Source organism: Cynocephalus volans, chromosome 8 (genome assembly GCF_027409185.1).
Source record: "Cynocephalus volans isolate mCynVol1 chromosome 8, mCynVol1.pri, whole genome shotgun sequence".
NCBI classification, from domain to species: Eukaryota; Metazoa; Chordata; class Mammalia; order Dermoptera; family Cynocephalidae; genus Cynocephalus; species Cynocephalus volans.
The window spans coordinates 55,036,332-55,056,848 of NC_084467.1; the positions used below are offsets into that span (position 1 = coordinate 55,036,332).

Sequence of the window (20,517 nt, forward strand, 5' to 3'; positions counted from 1 at the left end):
CCTCTTATCCCCTGGGTGACCTTCGGCAATTTATTCCACCTCTCTAAGCCCTAAGTCTTTGTTACCTAAAAATTTGGGATAAAGATAACGCACCTCAGTAGGGATGTCGTGGGGACTAAAGGATAATGTAGATAAACCCCAGAGCACAGTGTCGGGCACACAGTAGCCGGTTACAAAAAGAAATTGTTGCTCGAACGAGGGCTAGCGATTGTGATCCATAACGTCTAAGAAAGGGAGTGGACGCACACATGGCAGCCCCCTCCTTCCCAAGTCGCTGCCAGGCAGAAAGCCAGCGTCCAAGAACTTAAAGGGACTTTCGATGGGTGGAACCTGGAACTGGTGGGACCCTGAATCTCTCGCGTGGGCGGAGGCGGTGAGAGCTGGGGTGGGTCGCTGTCCCCGGCCACGAAAAGGTCCAATAGATCCCCCGGGCCGGGCTGGTCTCCTGCCCCAGCGTCTTGGAGGGGGGGGGGCAGGTTCTGAGGCGGGAGCGATGGAAAGAGAGGAGGGGCGACTGGGGAATTTCCCCGCCTCTCTCCCTCTTTCCATAAATCACCGCAGTCGCGGCAGCGGCCGAGCCGGGAAGTGCGCGGAGCCGGAGCGCAGCGTGGTGGCACCAGACACCTCCCTTTCCCCCCACCTCTTTCTTTCTTTCTTGCAGTTGTGTGTGTGTGTGTGTGTGTGTGTGTGTGTGTGTGTGTGTGTGTGTGTCTGTGTGTGTCTGTGTGTGTGCGCGCGCGCGCGCGCGCGTGTGTTTTAAACCTTCCCCCTCCCTCCTGGCTCGCGTGGCTGCCCCAGCCTCGCAGCCCGATTGCCGCTCCTCCTCTCCCGGTGTCGCCGCCCGCCCGCCGCCTGGCTGTGCCGGGACTCCGGGGAAGCGAAAGCCGCGAGGCTCGCAGCTCCGCCTGTCAGCCCCGCGTTCCGCGCGACCCCGGCCTGCAGGCGCCGCCGAGGCAGTGCGAGCGCCGGGCTCTCCGGGACCGCTCGGGCGGCCGCTTCCTCCCCCGCCCGCCGCTGCAGCCCGGCGATGGTGGCCGCCCGCGCTCCCGCGCTGTAGCCGGGCGCCCCCTAAGTTTGGGAGCCACCGCAGCGCGGAGGAGCCGAGTCTGCAGAAGAGGAAGAAAGTTTGCGGGGTGAGCCGAGCGAGCCCTGGGGTCACCTTCCGCTGCTCCCTCCTCGCTTCCCCGCGCCCGGATCCCGTTGGCGTGGATTGGAGGGAGGCAGCATGGCCCGCGAGCCGGACGAAGAGGAGACGGCGGGGGCGGCCTCCCTGGCCCGCCGCTGTCCAGGCTCGCCTGGCCGGGCCGGGGCGCTGCGACTACCTCTCTGGCTGCTCTGCCTGGTCGCGTGCTGGCTCCTGGGCGCCGTGGCTAACGCCGACTTTTCCATCCTGGACGAGGCGCAAGTGCTGGCGAGCCAGATGCGGAGGCTGGCGGCCGAGGAGCTGGGGGTCGTCACCATGCAGGTAGGTGGCCCGCTTCGCGTCCCCGAACTTGCCAGGCATCCTGCCTTTCTCCTCTTTGCAGAGCCCGTCCCATTCTCTGATTCAGGTCCCCTGGACCGTACACCGACCCCTCTTGCGTGCACAGAGCCCCCTTTCCTGGCGGATCCCTCCTTGCTCTGCACAGACTCCCTGATTACGCACCCAACTCCTCTTCTATGCACTCCCCTGCCCCTCCCTTTCTCCTCTGCAGAATCCCCTGCCCTTAGCACGGAACCCACTTTCCCCCACCCGCACAGCCTCCTCTTCTGAGCACCAGCTCCTTTATCTCGGCGAGGATACTCCGGTTGCCTCTTACCTCCTTCCCCAATTTGCACACATTTCCCCTGTGTTTTCATCCCTCCACCCCTGCAAACTCCCCTTCCCTCTTTGTGTCCCCATCCCGGGGCAGTCGGCCCCGCCTGGCTCCAAAGATTTTCAGAGGCGCCCACTCCAGCCCCTTGACCACCTCCGCGTGTCCCCCCCTGCCGAAGTCCACCGATGGGCGCCGGGAGAGAAGGCACCACAAGCGAACGCAGCTGCTCCAGGGCCACCCTGGGTCCCGGCGGAGAGCGGCCCCCAGAGTGGGCTCCGCGCTCCATTTCCCCGCCCGAGTGGGTTGGGGGAGGGGCTGGCCTGGTAGATTCCCGACTCTTGTCAGGGTGGGAGAGTCTTTTTGTTGCTTTCCGCTTTTGCTCTTGCTGGATGCATGCTGTCCGCTGTATGATATTTGTCTTGTGTGTGCCTTTTTGAGGGGAGGAAAAAGCAGAATGAATAAGGTTCCCATTTCTCCAGATTGTTTACCTCGTCCGTCTTCCCCAGGAAAGGAAGGGGGACTTACGGAAAAATTGCCCGCAGCTAATAAGGAATCCTGATGATGTTACTCAGAATCAACAGTAGTAAAAATTGCTAAACAGCAACCACCTAGAGATTCTATCCCGCCGTGATTTTAATCTACTTGGCCGAAAAGGCCCACTTGATTAGGAGAGGTTGAGATGACACTGTTTGAGTCAGAAACCTCTGATATAACATTCTTATGTAGAATAACACCATTCTCTTATACATTCTAATAACAAAATAGTGACGAGTGTGGTCTTCGAAAGCATTGAGTGCAAAGAATATGTTCCTGGAATAGATTTCTGATTTCCATCCTACTGTGACCACCCACCCCTTCCACCTCCCGCCGCCGGGAGAGATGTTTTGAGTCACTGTGGAATTCAGGTTTCTGACGTCTTTTTTTTTTTTTTTATACACCCTTACCCTCACCCCAGTCTTCTCTGAAGAGGATACAGTTTGAAGATTGGGATTTTTTTTTCCCCCAAGGGTGAGGTGAGGCTGAGGAGTAGATGGTTTGCTTGAAAGGTAATTTTACTTTTTTTGCAGACACTTGGCTCTGAAGTGCAATAGGGTCAGATTTTCTTCATTTGCATAATAATAGACAAGCTTTTAAAATACGTAATTTAACTATCCCTTTCTATGCAGATCTCTCAGGTTCAAATTCAGTTATAATATTTTCCATACATATTTTCTGATTTCTGATTATTGCTGAGTTCTTAGGAGAGAAGTGACTTTGGGGGGAGACAGAAAACTAGGATTTTCTTTCCAGTGGTGAATGTTTAAATACAGAGCACGATCGCTTCTCGGCCTTTTGGCTAAGATCAAGTGTAAATACAGAGCACGAACAGAATTGTATTTTTGTATAGAGGCACCTCTTTTAATAAAGGAAATTTAACGTATTGCAGTTTTCGTCTATGCTTGTAGGATTAGTAGAGATATGCTACTTTCACCCCATCACTAGGGCTGGACGAGGGTTCTTAGGGGGCTTTTCCCCCCTCCCCCATGTAAGCTAAGGACTTGCTTTTTCTAAGATGCTGACAGCCGTTTTACTGTTTCTCACCCAGTCCTTGACAAAAGGTGAAATCGGATCCTAACACATTGTCATTCAGGTAGGGATCCAAAGCAAATGTAGTTTTAAAAGGCTTCCCTGTTGAAAAGGAGACACTTTAGAAAAAAAGCTCTGAACTGTGGGGGGTTTGTGCCCAAACGGCCCTTTATCTCCTCCCAACTGGCCTCGTTCTAACACCTTTGCACCTCATTGTGGAAACCGACCTCCTGCGGACGGGGTTTTGTCTGGCAAAATGTGAAGTGGCTTCTCTCCTTTTTTGAAAGGAGACACACATACTGTATTTAAATTCCTCTTCTTGAGCTGTATATTGATCTGCCACTTGCCTCTTTGTGGGAAAATTGGGGGAAAGAGTCTTTTTAAAATTTAGACTGCCAGCTTTTGAGGGGAATATTTGTAAAAAATAAAATCTGAAGGCATGTTAGATTTCTGGCCCTTAGAACAAAGATTTTGAGCCTCACAGCCTCCTCTGTAAACCTTTGGGATTTGTTCAGTGGGTCTGAAATGACGTGGGTTTAGTTACCTGAAGTGCAGATTATGTAGTTCTTCCTTTCAGAATGCTGGATTTTACAGATGTAGAGCTCATCTGTTGTTCAGAGATAGGTAGCCTTGTGTGGGTGTTAAGGTGAGCTGGGTCAGACTTCCATACAAACATGGTGGCGTGGGGAGGGAAGAGGTTTTGTCTCTTTGCAGGAGAAGAATTTCTTCCCTCACTTAATGGATTGACTACTTTCATTTGACCTTGACATTTCTGGGAAGAGTACAGGCCTTTCAGGGCAGCATCTCATTTTATGAGCAACTTTCTTTATGTCAATCTGTATGTAAAAAGCCAATTTTCAGAATTTTAAGTTGCTTCTGCTGCTGAAATTCTCCAAAGACAATTTCTAGTTTTGAGAAATTGTCAAGTAGCCCTCAAACTAGGCCTGTTGTTTTTTGGCATTTCAAATGGCCCATACTGCTCACAGGGGGTTACAAGGGGTACATTTACAAAAATGAAACCTGGCCTTCTTTCAGAACTATAGTTTCTCATGACATAGTTTTTGTGCTTGCTGATAAAGGTAGACAGTTTGAAAAGCGGTCCATCTTTAAAATTTTTTTGGAAAAGTTTTTTAATGGAGGCTGCCTACCTATGTTTTTTGGTTATTCCTTTTCATAATGAACAAAATTTTTAAAATCTTTAAGTGATTCGTGCCAACCAACTTTGCCAGTGCCCTGGAAAAGCTGCCACTGAATACTGCCCCCCCTGGCAGCAAGCATCATACATCATGGATAAAAGTCAAAAACCTAATCATCGTCTCCTCAGGGGTCTGGCAGAGTGAAGCCATCAACACTGCGGTCTGGGGAGCAGTGAGTGGCTGTGTCCAGGGAGACTTGTTTCTGCTATTCATTCATGCAACAAGTTTTTATCAAGCAGCAGCAATGAGTGCAAAGAACCCCACCTTAGGTATCTGGAGATCTGGGTTCCAGCGCTGACACTTCCAAGTTGGGTGATTTTGTCTGTAAAATTGGGGATGATGATTCTTTTAGAGATTTGTTTTGTGGACTTAATGGAAATAGTGCATGTGAAGGCACCTGTGAATACTAAGCTTGCACTGAGAAACGTTGATGGATGTGGTTATTCTTAAATGGAGAGCTAATTATTGAAAGCTTACTGAACACAGAGCTCTATGCTAGGTGTTCAGAGGGTTTACAAAGAGGTATTCCAGCACAGCTCCTTAAGGAGTTTATATTCTGGAGGAGGAGGTAAGATTGCACAGGTAAAATAGTCTAGTAACAATGCCTGCTTGTAGAAGGCATATCTGGCTGTGGGAGCCATTTCACCAGGCACTTATAAGGCCCATTTAACATTATATGACAATACGGGCTTCCTAACAGCAAGGCCTGGCACAGGGCCAGTGTGCCCGCCTTGATGTTAGCTCTGACACAGTTCTGCTGGGCTGGGCACACTCACTAGGAACTTGGCAGACATACCAGCAGGTTGGTCAGACAGCTGCTGTATGGGGGAGGAGGGTGTGGGGGGATGGTGGGGGGACTGAGAGGGAGGGAGGAGTAGGGTTCCTTCCAACTGGGGCAGAAGAAATACTAGAAGCACAAACTGGAGCTTTAACTAAAATTTAAGGAAGAGCAGCAGCCAGGATCAATGTAACTTCAGGAACTGAAGGCCTAGCTGGGGAAGAGGTGTCAGCTGAAAATATGGAGCAATGTTGTAAATAGTGACTGCGGCTGAAAGTGAAAGGGCAAGTCTTCTTCGTGTGCAGTAAAACAGCAATGCATATATTCACCATTCATTTTTGCATATATCCAACAAACTTTTGGAGGGGTCTTGAGTTAGACTAAGCTGGTGATGAAAGGTGACTATAGCTTGGTAGATCCCCTGAATCTCTCAACTAATGATAAAAATAGACACAAAAAGAGGCATTATGATACCTCTTTGAGGAGAGCAAGAGGTATAGAGGCATTAGAATGCAGTGGGTTTGGTGCAATGGTAGAGAGAGGAACAGGGTACTATGGGAGCACAGTAGTGTTGCCCAAGCCCCTTTGGTGAAGTCAAAGAGGTCAGCTACTTCTCCCTTGGCCTTTTCAGTGAAATGTCCACACACAGAAGCCAGTCCTGAAAGCAGCAGCAGCAGCCTCAGATGTGAAGGGTAACCAGATCAGTAGTTCATTAGACATTTCTAATTCCCTTTTGGTGACACTGGACAAGGTAACTGATGAATCCTGAACTCCTGAACCGGAGGGTGGCTCTGACACTTGTGTCCCTTCAGATGGTTCCTATGACTTATCTCATTTCTTTGGCAATTACTCTGGAGCTTCTGTGGTTATTGGACATAAACATCATGGTGGCTCTACTATAACTGGAAGCTATTTGCAGTCATGTTTAGGTAAGGGTTGTATTTTTCCCTAAATCATGTGCATCATACCAGGAATGGCCTAGTTTAGAATGATTTGAATGTGCACTTACACAATATAGAATGTTCTAAGGGGGAAAAAAATCACCTGTATTTGTCAGTAATGCGGTTTGATTCTATGCCCTGTGTACAAAGTAAGTCTTAGTGGGAAAACTGCTGTGTTGCTTTCTTCTGAGATTGTATACCTGGAGTAGAAGAGAACTGACCATGGAGAGACGTCTCTGAGTTGAACTGGTAAGAGTGAGCCCAAGAAAAAGCATGCTGAGAGGCTTGTGATGGACTATTTCTGTTATACTTAGTACTTCCTCCACTTCCTCCTCACTAATGCTGTCTTAGCTAGCCTTGTCCCTTGAGCTTATAATGTTTTCCCTGCCAATTGTACTTGAGTCTGGAAGGACTTGGGGGAGGGAAAGGAGATGGTTTCACACTTTATAACATGTTGATGCTATTTCTGGTTGCTGCTTGAGGAGTTCCTTCCTTGAGCTTAAGGGGATGAGCAGGCAGGAACCTTGCAAAACGCTGGAATTCTGGTATTAGGTGGAGTGGGATTTATTTTGGATCTGCTTGGATCTGGTGTAAGAATTTATTGAAATTCAAAACATGAAGGGACAACAATTTTGACCCAGCCAGTTATTAACTATGGAACTCCAGCATGTTAGTAAATCATTCTGAATTTTAGTGTCTTCATGCTTCATGTGGTTAATAGGGAGACATATATTTTAAAAGATAACAAAGTGTCTAGCACAGGGCCTAACATAGGAGCAGTCAGAAAACAAAATATAAACATGGGAGCAGTCTGTTTAGTGCTAGGGCACAGAACCTGGAAGGCAGCAAACATGTAGCTCCTGAGCCTGAATGAAACCAAAATCTAATCTTCAGAACCTACAGATTTCAATGTGGTCATTCCTCTGTCTCGGGTTTCTAGGGCATGCGTGGTGCACAGACATTAGGGATGTGATGTAAAACCATCCTTTGGGGTTTCTGAAAAAATACATCTGCTATTCATAGTTATTTATTTACTTTTACATTTTTTATTACAAAGATTTTTTAAAATATATAAAACTGAAGAAAATAGTGTAAGCATACCCACATACCACTCACCCAGCTTCTCCAGTTATCAACTGCAGTCGGGCTGGTTTCTCCTCTACTTCTGTCTCTACCTGCTCTTCCCCTTCCCCCAGATTATTTTGAAGCATATTCCAGACATCACATAATTTTATCCACAACATTTTTTATTACATTCTATTTAATTTTCATTTTTTTTGTTTTATACTATACATAATTTAATGGGAAAATAGTATATAGAATTTGCACTTGACAAATAAATGAAGATATTTTGGAGGGCATATACTTAACATTTTTTATGGTGATGTGCCTGAATAAAATCATTGCTGTGTCCCTAGACCTTTACAAATGGCTAGTGCCTTTGCCCAGCAACCTCCTCAGCCTTCCAGACATAATGCCAGGGAAGCTCTTCTGGGTCTCTCCCTGATTGTGCCTTCTGGCCCTCATTTTCATGCCTGGCTCTCCCAATGGGCTGTGAGGTTCGTTGTTTCTTGGAGGCCAGCATATAGTCTAGGCACATGTATTTGACTGATGTAACGTGAACCACATCTGCTTGCTTCTGTTCTCTCCCCCTTCCAGAAGAGGCAAGAGTGAGAAAAGGACAAGGCAAGATAAGCTGGAAGTGGGAGAGAGGGGAGGACTGAAGAGGAAGAGCTGGACTGTGTACACATTTGTCTTCTGCTCAGTCTGTCAGCAAATGTTCACTGGGGGCCTCACTGCAGGACAGGAGGCTGAGAGAGTGCAGGAGTAATACAGGCATCCAGTGTCTTCCCCTGAGAGCTCCTGTCTTATCGGTGAGGCTAAACCAACTTGGATGGTTTGTGACAGTATAGAAAGAAATGCTAAAATATGGGATCTAGAGCACACCCAGGATTGCTACTAATGTTTGCAGGGTTCAGTTAGACATAATTAGTGAAGCGGGACCGATGTAGGGCAGCAGGAAGTGGTGGTGGATGTGGTCAGTTGGCACATGCCAAGGCTGACGCAGGGCAGGCACTACTCAGCTCCTAGGATTGTTGCCCAGTGGTGATGTGGGTCCAGTGTTGTCACATCACTTTGTTTTTCAGGAGAAGCTGGGTATCTGGTTTTTATATGAAATCTCTTAATTCTTAAAGTGTTGGCAACTAATGTGGATTTTAAAAAATACAATAATACTGTGTGAGCCAAATTAAACACATCTGCAGGCCAGATCAGGCCAGAGGCCACCAATTTGCAGTGTCTGGGTTAGAATTATGCAGTGGGTTCTGGGAAATAAAACCAGTGCTTGTGTGCAGGTTATGAAGAAGTGAATTCCTGTGTAATATAAAGGAGAATTTTCTGCTGGAAGAGTTTTAAAATGGATTGCCTTGGAAGGTGAGCTCCTTGTCATTATAATTACTTCCCCAAATATTTATCAAATGTTAATCTTGTGCCAGGACTATGTTAGGCCTGAGATATCCATCATTAATTTCACTGTAATGAATGTTATGAAAGAGGAGTTTCCAGATCCTTGGAGAAAGTATGTCAGGGATATTAACCTATTTGGGGATGAGAAGGGATTCTGGAAGCCCTCCCCAAGAAAGTGGAATGTATAGGAGTTGGTTAGTCAGAGTGTAGTTCCCAGAAGGCTCTTTGTTGAGGTAAAGTGTAGCTTGGCATAGTGAAGCATCACTCCACCTTTGAGGAACAGAAAGATGGCAATAAGCTTTGCAGTTTAGAGAGCTAGAGGGAAGAAAGAACACAAAAGAGGTTGGAGAAGTAGACAAAGGTGAAGTGGTAGGATTCTTGGATCCTTGATTTCAGTCAAGACTTGGATAGGGCAGGTGTTAACAGAACACCTGACTCACACTGGCTTGAACAAGAAAGAAACATAGGACCCTATACAATTGGTCTCGGGTAGATTTTTGAGCAGGGCTATATTAGGGCTCTGAGGACGTGGCCAGCACACTCTTTGCGTGCCTACCTTCTTAAATAGGTCTGCCCTCTGTTTCAACATGACTGACAGTAGTTCACTGATGTTTGAGTTGGGAACTAGCTGGTGCTTTGCCTGAGTCCCTTGTATCTGGGGAGAGGAAACAAGAAACTGGAGAAAGCTCTGGAACCTAGAAAACTCAGCAGAGTGATGTAGGATTCTAACACTGTTAGCAGCCACCAGCCACCAGCTGCCAGGGCCTGCTCCATTTCTGGATTCTGCCTCCCCAAGTTTACTTCCCAGGAGGGCCTGCTAGGTGGTTTTTGGCCCAAAGATAGGCTGTTCACTGTGGTCTGTCCTGAAGGGTTGTGCAAATCCAGGCCTAGTAGGCCTGACCTTGATATTCCCTTTCTCCCTGACCTCTCAGATCCACAGATCACTGGATGCCATGAGAACTGGGAAGAACCAGAGAGATTGTCAAATCTCCTCTCCTCATTTTACAGATGACTTATTTTACAGAAACTGGGGAAGTGGCTCTCTGGAGATTACACCAGTAATAAGTGGTAGATTGAGAACTCAAGTCTCAGTCTTACATTTCTTGCTTTTTGACCCTTTTCATGATGTAATGGGAGCCCCATTTTTCCATTGCTTTAAAATGGAAAAGTAAACTTAATAGTATACATACATTTTTTGAAAAGAAAGCTTGGCTTAATTATTTTATGGCTGAGAACTTAAAGCTGATGGTCTAATTTGACAGCTGACTAGATTTTTAATTTTAAGTTGTTACTTAAGTACCTAGAAGTCAGTGAGCCACTGAAGAAAGTTCCAAAATTCTAAGATTTACTTAGGATGCTGTTAGATTTTTAAAAAAAAAGAAAAGAAAAAAGAGCAAATTTAAGTGGTCAATAACTATTTATCATTGTGACCCTGTACCACCAAAGTAATCTTTTATTAGGTAAATTATATAATAAAAACTTTACAGGAGGAACAACTTTGGTTGTTCAGTGTTTGTTTATGTTTGTCACAGAAGAAAATTCCACCTGTAATTTTCAGGCCAAGTTCTATTTTGAAATTGGTTGTCGTGGCCTGCATTTCTCTCTCTAGTCATTATAGTCATTAGGAGTATGAAATTCTTTTATTTTTTATTTATTTTTTTTGGTGAATATTGCAGTAGTATTATTACTTTGGGGGAGTTGTTTATTTGATTTGATGATGAAACAAAATCAATGTCATTTGAATACCTCTTTACCTTGCCCTCTTTTTTCTGAGTTCAAAAGTAGTTTTTATCTGCTTTAGATTTAGGTAGTCAAATGATTTTTGAGTTAATTACAGTTTGAAAAGTTCCAACACCTAAAATACCAGAGTGGATCAACTGAAAGGTAGCTTATGGTCCATATTTCCCTGGAAATAGTATGCTTTATTATAATTGTAGAGTAGAAGCCAGTGGAGTAAATTCTTATCTTGTACGTGATAATGTCTTGGTTCTCTTCCAACCATAACAGTTATTTTAAAGATGCAGTCGAAACCCAAGACTGCAGCACTTTTTTCTTGATTCCCCTTGGATTTTTTTTTTTAATTTTATTTTTGCATGGAATGTTTTAAAAGATACTTTGAGCCCTGGTAGAAGGAGAGTGAAAATCGGCAAACCAGTGAGAATGAATCTGAATTTTTAATTAGGCTTTGACTTGTTTCTTCAAAGTGTGGAGACATCATTAGTGATGTAAGTCTTGTTGCATTAGCAGAGACTGACATTTTACTTCAAACACAGAGAGTGCAGCTGTCCTGTGCAGATAAAAGTTGCCAAGTGCAGAATAGCAAGGTGGATTGGTAGATAATTAGCTGTCCCACATTACTGCAGTGTGGAAGAAGCCTGCCAGTCATGGGCAGGAAGGAGGAATTATTAGCAGGAGAAAATCCAAGTGTCATAAAGCAATTTGGAATCACTTCAGCTGTGGCAGAGCTGATAAGACGTATGTGGAAGAAATAACATAAACAGAGTCTAGTATATGATGGCCAACTTTTTTCTTTCTTTCTTTTAAAAAAAAATCTTAATTCAAAAGAGGAATGGCCAGAAATTAATGATCCATAAATACACTGAAGTACAGATTCATCAGTCTGCCCCGACTCTGTGTATAAAATAATTAGCCAGCTTAAAATAGTCTTCATATTTCCATGTTACTTGAAAATAAAATGAGGATTCTGTATAGGGAAAAAAGAATCACAGAGAAGCTATAAAGCCTGGCAACTACTGTGCTGTGTACAACCATGCAAAGATATTTAAGCAGAAATTTGGAAGCATATCATCACTCTGATATGAATATATAGCATTTATAAATGGCTCGAGGATATTTTTCTGTCGTATTAGTGGTGGAATACGTGTGTGCATTTAACATTTTTAAAGTTTTTCTGTGATCATCACATTTGTCTGAGAAATTAGAGGTATGGAAAGACCTGTTGGGTTTCTTGTCCATTCCCAATCATTTGCTAACTCACATGAAACCTCAAGGGACTTTTTTTGTCTACTTGGATTGCTCCCTGTGCCTCTGCCAAGATACTGGCCTCCTTTGTCCTAATTCCATCCGCTTTTATTGATTGACTTTCTCTCAGACCAGTGCCTCCTGAAGCAGCCCAGAGACAGGAGGTACTGGAGTGGGTCGGGCGCCATGTTCTGCTTGGTGGTATCTTTTACAGGAGGAGAGTTGTGTGCTTTTTCCTGCTTGTTCTGCCTCTTCCCTAGGGGACTGTCAGTCACAGCATTGTTGCTGCTTTGGGTGATTTTAGGGAGAAAACCTGGAGAACTGAGTTTTTTGTTTATTTGTAGTGTTGGCTATTTGATCCACAGTTGGCTTCACGGACCCTCCTGGGAAATGGGGAAATTAGCCCCTTCTGTAGTCTTAGGGGTGACTAGACTGTGTGCTCATGGTAAACCAATAACTTTTATTTTGGGTGTTTTAAGTTTAAGATCTCTTCAAATAGTGTATATTGAGATGGGCATAAAAGAAGCCTGGAAACTTTTATTTGCATGTATGTATATTCAGATAATAAATGTGGGCAAGAGTTGCAAACAGCAAAGCATTGCAGAGATGAGAGTATTTAGAGTGTGAGCTCCTGCAGGAAAGAGCCAGGCTTATTCATCTGTATAGTCCTGGTCTGGTTAGCACTGTCTGTGAGGGCTCAGAAAATGTCTCGACCACAAAAATTGCCCAGCAGTCTTTAAATGGTAGACTTTACAATTTTCTAATAGTTACTATTCCAAATTTAGCTTTTACTGCTATGTTTAATGTGTCAGTTTCACTACTTACTCTAGATTTACTGTGAAATGTCTTGAACTTTTCCTTGCTACTAAAGATTAAAAATGTACCAGGTGAGTGGAAGTTAGACCCGAAGTAGACACTTAAGTAGACTCTATGTATTAGTTGGTTCTGATGTTTAATTTATTCATGGTAGAGAAAGTTGGGCTACATGTAGGAATATAAAAAATGCAAAAATGTGTGCATACTTGCAAATTACGTACTTGGCGCTACTTTATCCTAGAGGTTAGAATTCATTAGTTAATTCACTAACACATATTTGTTGAGCACACATACTATGTGCCAGATACTATGCTTGGTTTTGAGTTTAAGTTGTTGTAAAAAGAGATACATGGTTCCTACTCTTATGGAGTATAAAGCCTACTAGGGGAAATAGGCATTAAACAAATAATCATATAAATAAATACAAATTGTAAATTTTCAGTAGCGTTATGAAGGAAACATGGGGCTTTTAGAAAGAGTACTAAGAGAATCTGTTTAAAATGTAAATCCAGATATGTCATTTCTCTGCTTAAAACTTTCTAAAGGTCCCCATCTGACTCAGAGTAAAACCGTAAATAACAGTGGTCCTCACAGCTGAATGTGATCTGGCCCCTGCTACCTTTGTGACCTTATCTCCTACCTCCTCTACTCCCTCCTTCCCCCGCACCTCCGCATCTCCACATACACTGTTCTTTGAACACTACAAGCACATTCCTGCTCCAGAGCCTTTAAACTTGCTCTTCTCTTTGCTTGGCAACAGCAAAAAGCCTCCCTTGCCCTTCCTCTTTCTGTCTCCTTACCCTGTTCATTTTACTGATTGTCACGACCCCTAACCTCTCATGGGCGGCACTGTATTGTTCACTGTTGTATTCCTGTAGAATGGTGCTTGGCAGTGATAGTCACTCAGTAAATACTTACTGTAGGAAGGTGGGGGTGGGAGTGACACCTCTAGACTGGGCTGATAGGAAGGAATTTGAGGAAGTGATGGAAAGGAGGAAGAAGCTTATCAAGTGGAGGGGCTGGGGGGCTAGCAGCAGAAAGAGGAGCCAAACAGGGGAAGGTTGGGGGGCCAGCCGATGGGGGAGGAGCCAATCAGGGGAGGGGCTGGGGGACACGCATTCCAACAGAGGGAAGAGGCTTTGCAGAGGTCTTGGGAGGCAGGACCTTGGTATACCTGAGGAACTGAAAGAAAGCTGGGCGGCTGCGGCATGCCTGCAGAAGGGTGATGTGAAGTGAGGAATTTGGATGCTCATCGGTGCAAGTAGAATTGTTTCCCAGTAACTCTTTTGGCCATGCCTTTATTGATAGGACCCAGAGAAGGGTAAAGATGTGTGGAGAAAGACCCTGGGTCTGGAGAGGTCTGGAAATTGAAAAATCTGTGGTAGTCCATTTGTTGCTCTCTTTCAACTTAAACAAACAAACAAAACCCCTGCAGCTTTGCTGAAATATACCATGGAGAAACATCAAGGTGAAGGGTTTTTAATCCCCATACATGCCCAAAATATATGATTTATATGTATCATGGAAAAAAATATAAATGTAGCTGCACTGTTCTTTATCTGTGATTTTAAAAAATACTTATGCTTCCCATGGCATTTCACCCTCTTGGTAAAGTAGAAAACTAAGGTCAACTTTGTAAAGAGTAATGAAGGCTTCTAATAACGATTCAGATGGACTCTCTCCCCACTGAATTACCTTTAATTTATTTACTTTTATATTTACATATCGTAAAATATACTCTTTTCTTACAGAGGATAGCAATGATCACTTTTAAGGTGGCTTTGAAATTTTAGAACAGAATCCGTATGAAGTGCATCAAATATTCTTTTTTTTATTTTATAATTGTGGTAAAATATAAATAACATAACGTGTTCTGTTTTAACAATCTTTAACTGTACAGTTCTATGGCATTAAATACACTCATATTATTGTGCAGCAATCACAACCATCCATCTCCAGAACTTTTTCCTCTGTCCAAACTGAAACTGTACGTATTAAACATTAACTCTCCATTCTTCCCTCTCCCAGCCCCTGGTAACCAATTTTCTACTTTCTGTCTCTATGAATTTGGCTATTCTAGGTACCTCATGTAAGTAGAATCATACAGTATTTCTTTTCTGACTGATTTATTTCACTTAGCACAATGTCTTTGAGGCTCCCATGTTGTAGCATGTATCCGAATTCTCTTCCTTTCTAAGGCTGAATACTATTCCATTGTACGTATATACCACATTTTGTTTATCCACTCATCCATCGATGGACTCTTGGGTTGTTTCCACATTTTGGCTACTGTGAATAATACTCCTGTGAACATGAATGTATACATATGTGTTTGAATCCCTGCTTTCAATTCTTTTGGGCAATTGCCAGATCATATGGTAATTCTGTGTTTAATTTTTTGAGAAACGCCATACCATTTTCCATGGTAGCTGCACCATTTTACATTTCCACTAGCAATGCACAAGGGTTTTCTGATTTCTTCACATCCTTACCAACACTTGTTTTGTTTTGTTTTTAAATAGCCATCCTAATGGGTGTGAAATTGCACATTTTTTGGTGTACAGTTCCATGAATTTTGAAAATGCACAGTCATGTAACCATAACTACAATCAAGATACACCACAGTATCATCACCCCAGAAAATGATCTCATGCTGCTCCTATATAGTCAATTCTTTCCCCCACCTGAAACCCCTGAAAACATTTGATATATTCTTCACCTCTGTAGCTTTGTCTTTTCTAGAAAGCATGGAAGCATCATGATATGCACTTTGAATTTGCCTTCTTTCATTTAACATAGCGCATTGAGATTATCCATGTTGTATGCATCAATAGTTCATTCCTTTTTATTGCTGAGTGCTATTCTTTTGTATGGATTTAGCAGTTTGCTTATCCATTCACCAACTGAAGAACGTGTTTTACATCTACTACTACTATTATATTATAGTACATTCATGTACAAGTGTTTGTTTGGACATAAGTTTTCATATCTCTATGGGTGAGATTACTGTGTCATATGTTAAGTGTATGATAAACTTTATAAGAAGTGGTCAGTCTGTTTTCCAAAGGGGCTGTATCATTTTGTATTCCCACCAGCAATGTACAAAGAGTCACAGTTGCTCCACAGCCTCACTAGAACTTGGTAGAGTCAGTCATTTTAATGTTAGTCCTTGTAAAATGTGTGAAGTAGTGTCTCATTGTGGTTTAATGAACATCATTTGAATCATGATGCTGAATGTTTTTTCATGTGCCTATTTGCCATTAGTATATCTTTTTTTGATATAATGTCAAAACCCTTACCTATTTTTAAATTGTTATCATTGATTTTTAAAAACACAATTTAATGATTTTTAATAAAATCTGTAAAGTTGTACAATGATCAGCAGCATCCGGTTTTATAACATTTCCATCACCCCAAAAAGTTCTCATGTGTGCCTGTTATAATGAGTATTGATTATATATATACATATGTATATATATGTGTATGTATATATCAATCAGATATGCTTTTTATTTTCCTTATGAGTGCCAAATTATACCACTATAAGTTGACTTTTTTCATATGATATTGTTCTCACAGGAAATTTTCTTTCATTATTTAAATAACAATGATATAGAAGGCTGGAAAGAATAAAGTGTAATCCAGGATATATAAAAATTTTCGAAAGAGAGTTGTGGACTTTGCAGTTCTTGTTTTCAGCTAAAAACAAAGTAGTAATCACAGTACTGTGGCCTGTGTTGACTCTTAGACTTGGTCAGTCAGTCAGTCTGTTAGGAATTATTGACTGAGCACCTGTTATGTCCAGCACAGCTGTAGTTCTGGGGTATAAAGATGAACAGAAGAGTCCCTGCCTCTGAGCAGCTTACATTGCATAAGAGTGGGATAAATAGATATTTAAACATGCAGAAATTAACTGAAGATAATGTTGGACCCTGAGCACTTTTGTGAAGGAGATAAAGTAGATTAATCTGGAGCTCAAGAAGGCCTCTTGGGGGAGCTGCTGTTTGGACTGAGGCATGAATGATGATTGGGAGCAGCCTGGGAGGAGCTGGGGAAGGAGGAAGCAGCACGGGGCCCTGCGGAGGGAAGGAGACAGTGTGTGTGAGGGTGGGAACGGAGGAAGGAGAGAGGATAGGATCACTTGACCCACAAGTTTAGGTTTTATTCTGGCTGAAGTAGGAAGCCATTGGAGAGTTTTAGGCACAAGCATGATGGGCTGGCTTTGCTTTAGAAATACCCCTTTTTCCTCTTACTCTCTCAGCTCTACCATCCTCTGGCTCTCGGCTTTTTCTCAGGCTGGGTTTGCCTGTAGTAAATTGAGGGAGGTACTCCCAGGCCTCCCAGGGCACATCCCACTCCTCAGAAGAGGAGAAGGCATCTCTCTCCCTCCTTGAAGGGTGCTTTGGGCTCACCCTCACAGCAGCCAAAACGTGGAAGCAACCCTCATTGGACCTCAGTGGACTCTAGAACATGAGAGGACGGCATTCCGTCAGTTTATGCTGATCAGAACCTACTCCGAGAGCCTAGAGAGGTAACACAAATGTTCACTACCATTATCGCTGTCACCCTTCCAGTGGTTCTAGAATATGGGAAAGGAGTTTCATCATTTTGGCTCACGTTTTGGTTATGCTGGACTCCCCTCCCCCCATTTAAAAAAAAATTAATTGATTATTTACTGAGTACCTGCCATACCTAATCTCAAGAGAGACATGAAACAGGGGGTACATGATGGTGTTAGGTCAATGGTGGCTATCTAGGATGGCTTAATCCATTTGGTTAGTAGATGAATCCAAATCAATTAGTTTAGAAGGCAAATCTAATACTTTCTATATTAGAATATAATTTTAACTTTTTGTGAGGTGTTTGTGGTTTGGGATTGCCCATACTACTGGGGTTTACATTTTATAAACATATTAAAAAGATGCATCTTAACAATGTTTCGTAGACAGAATCAAAAAATATGTTTTGCAAGTTGCAGTCTTTTGACCAATCTTTATCTGCCCATCTCTAATTTCTTCTTTGGCTGTCTGTTTGTTCTCTAATGACATTTAGAAAAGCTGCAAAAAGAATTGCTCTTTCTGAATGTGAACATAAATATATAAACTTTACTGGATTTTAATAAATGATTTTTGAGAGGTTCACTATTCTCAAAACAATTAGCATCTGTTTTGGACAGTTATCGTGAACTCATTTTGTAGGGAATCTCATGACATAGCAAAGTACTATCAAGGAAATAAAGTATGAAAAGTATCCTTTTTGAGTTTACCCCACAAAAAATGTCTTCTATTTGATGTGGTCCAGGAGTAATTATAGGACTTTCATGTAACCTGATGAATTTTTTGTTGAATTTTCATTTAGTGTTGGTGTTCATAAATTATTAAGATAAAGGTACTGTGGTGCTGTTTCCCAAAATATCTGACATTGAATGAAGAGATGGGAGGTCTGCTGACATAACTGCATGGTTCCTGCATCATTCTTTTAACATGCTTTCAAAGTGCCAAGCAGTATGCCTTATTTAGTGAATTTAGGTATTTTCTGTTTCATTAGAATTTGACTTTTATGTATTGGTTCTCTTAGTTATAAGACTGAGATCAATTGTGTAGATAAACATTCAACTATTCTTATTTTTATCGTCACATTAGAATGCTTTTTTCCTCAAAGCAGTCACATCACTATGATTCTTGTATTGAAAAATACAAGAATCGAAACTTTAGGAATGATTCTTGTATTGAAATAATTTAACCAGGAAGATTAAGTTAAAGTGAATTATGTAATTTTTCATTTAACATATTTAATGTCTACTGTTAGCCAGGCACTCTTGTAGATGCTGAAGGTAAAGCAGTCAACCAATACAGCCCTGATTTCCTGGAATGGACATCCTACTGGGGAGATTAGTTAGTAAGCAGGCTGGGAACAACAGGGGATGAGGGTCAGTTCAGGGAATTTATTCATATGCAGTAGTCAAGATTTTTGCTTGATGGATGCATATGGGGTTATGTGCTTGGACTCTGTTTGAGGGATTAACTCTTTTCAGGCTAGTCTGTCTCAAGCTGTATTTCTCATTTATGGCATTTTTAGATGACTCACAAGTGGCCTGTAAACAATTACTGTGCTTTACTCTTCCTCTGTGTGTTTCCTATAAACCCTGAGCTTGGTTTTTTATTTCTTTTTTGTAACCGAGCTGCCAGTTGCCCCGAGACTCCCCTTTTCAGCCTCCCAGGACTGCCCGGACAGGAATGCTCACCTTTTTGTGAGCAGATGTGCTTTTGAAGGAGGAGTGAGTCCTTCCAACTAAAAGCCATGTGTAAGTAGCGCAGAGGCCTTCCCCGAAGGAATCAAGAGATAGGAATAGTTCCAGAGATCTCCTATTTCCAAAGTCTGGCTTCCAAAGCTCATTTTCATTTCGAAGTCTGTTGTTTTGAACGACATTCACCTAGAGGGGTTATAAAAGCAGACCCAGTTCTCAAGCCAGCTCACAAAAACTTGTTTAGAGAAACTTGGATTTTAATTAAGGTCTCCTCTCACTATCTTTCTGAGCCTCAAGTTCCTCACTATAAAAATTGGGGTTATGTGCACGGTTGTGGTCATAGAAGGTCTGTGAGAACATCTAGCACAATGCCTGATGGCAGAGGTCTCAGTAAATGCTCATTTTTTCTTAATGTGAAAGTAAATACAAGTATTGCTGTATCTTCAGAATTTGATGCTTCACCCCTCATTTCTAGGTTCTGAGCAGTATGAGGGTCCTGGGTGTGTGGGGATGATAATAAGGAGGGTGAATCTATGTTATTAATGGTGGGGGGAAAGGGGAAGTGCTGTAATATTATTAGCTACTATTTATGGAGCATTTCCTATACTCTACATACCATACTAAGCACAGGTTAAGTATTGGTTATTATTACTTAATTCACACATGCTCCAGTGGACCAAGCTGGTTGCCAGAATGTCTGTTCCTAATTGCCTTAGCCAAAGGGAGTGATGCAAAGGTACCTAATTGCCTTGGCAAAAAGTACAAACAGCTCTACCATAGCTCCTGCCTCCTTCTTTCCAGTTCTTTCAACTTAGCCCCTTGTCCATTGACAAGAATAACTATTTGGGGACATTTTTGTCTGTCACTAAGCAGTTTCAGACAAAAGGAAGATGCTTTTCAAATTCCCAAAGGGGAGAAGCAGCCCTCTCTCTGGTACTGCAGGTCCGACCAGGCCTGGTTTCCTCTTGAAATGTCTCCCTGTGATGTTGTAACTTAAAAGATGGAGGGCCGTTTGATCCAAGCCCAGGATTTGTTTGCTACAGGGTTTTTGTTAATAGAAAACACTCATGCACCTCTAGGGGGGAGAAATTAAAGCACATACTTCTTCCTCTTTGACCTTCGAACCCTTGCCATTTACATCAAACACTCACTGGGAGAAGAAGCTAAATTAATAATCTGTGATAGCTCCCTCTCTAACAAGCCTCGCTTTAAACGTGGCATTTTTCTCCTCTAGCTGATGAGTTTCCTTCTCAAAAGATGCATGTGCCCTTCAGACATCCGAGGGCAGGGAATGTACTTTTTGGGAGGAGCTTGCTTTGCTAACACGGCAGTGAGTTTCAGAAATATCTTGCCTTTCAAGAACAGTTACAAAGTAGTTGTACAAAGGCTGAGTGACTTGGCTTCATCAAGCCTCAATTTCTTCATCTGTAAAATAGGGATTTTGCCCTACCTCAGACAGTTGTGGTGAAGACCAAAAGAAAAGAATTGGTATAAAAGTAGTTTGTATCATGCTTTTCAGTTATAACTTTATTCTCATGGGAAGCCAGCAAACGGTGGTGGGAGTATAGGTGCAGAGCAACATTTTCTTTTTCAAAACATAGGACTGAAAGCTCCTGCCCTTTAATTTTCAGTAAACCTTCAACCCTCTGGGGTTCCCATGTAAGAATTATAAGATGAAATCTAGAAAAACTTTGCCTAAATAATTTTTATTTTTATTAATAAGTAAATT

At 42.7% G+C, this 20,517-nt stretch overlaps 1 protein-coding gene and 1 pseudogene across 1 annotated transcript in view; both read left to right on the forward strand.

Moving 5' to 3' along the window:
- The first annotated feature begins 1,225 nt into the window (after positions 1–1,225).
- Positions 1,226–20,517, forward strand: part of CACHD1 (cache domain containing 1) — a 202,500-nt gene continuing 183,208 nt past the window's right edge. The window contains exon 1 of the mRNA XM_063106536.1: positions 1,226–1,465. Within this exon, the coding sequence (XP_062962606.1) occupies positions 1,226–1,465 (240 nt within the window). The remainder of the gene's footprint in view (positions 1,466–20,517) is intronic.
- LOC134385277 (U2 spliceosomal RNA) lies at positions 3,113–3,266 on the forward strand (annotated as a pseudogene).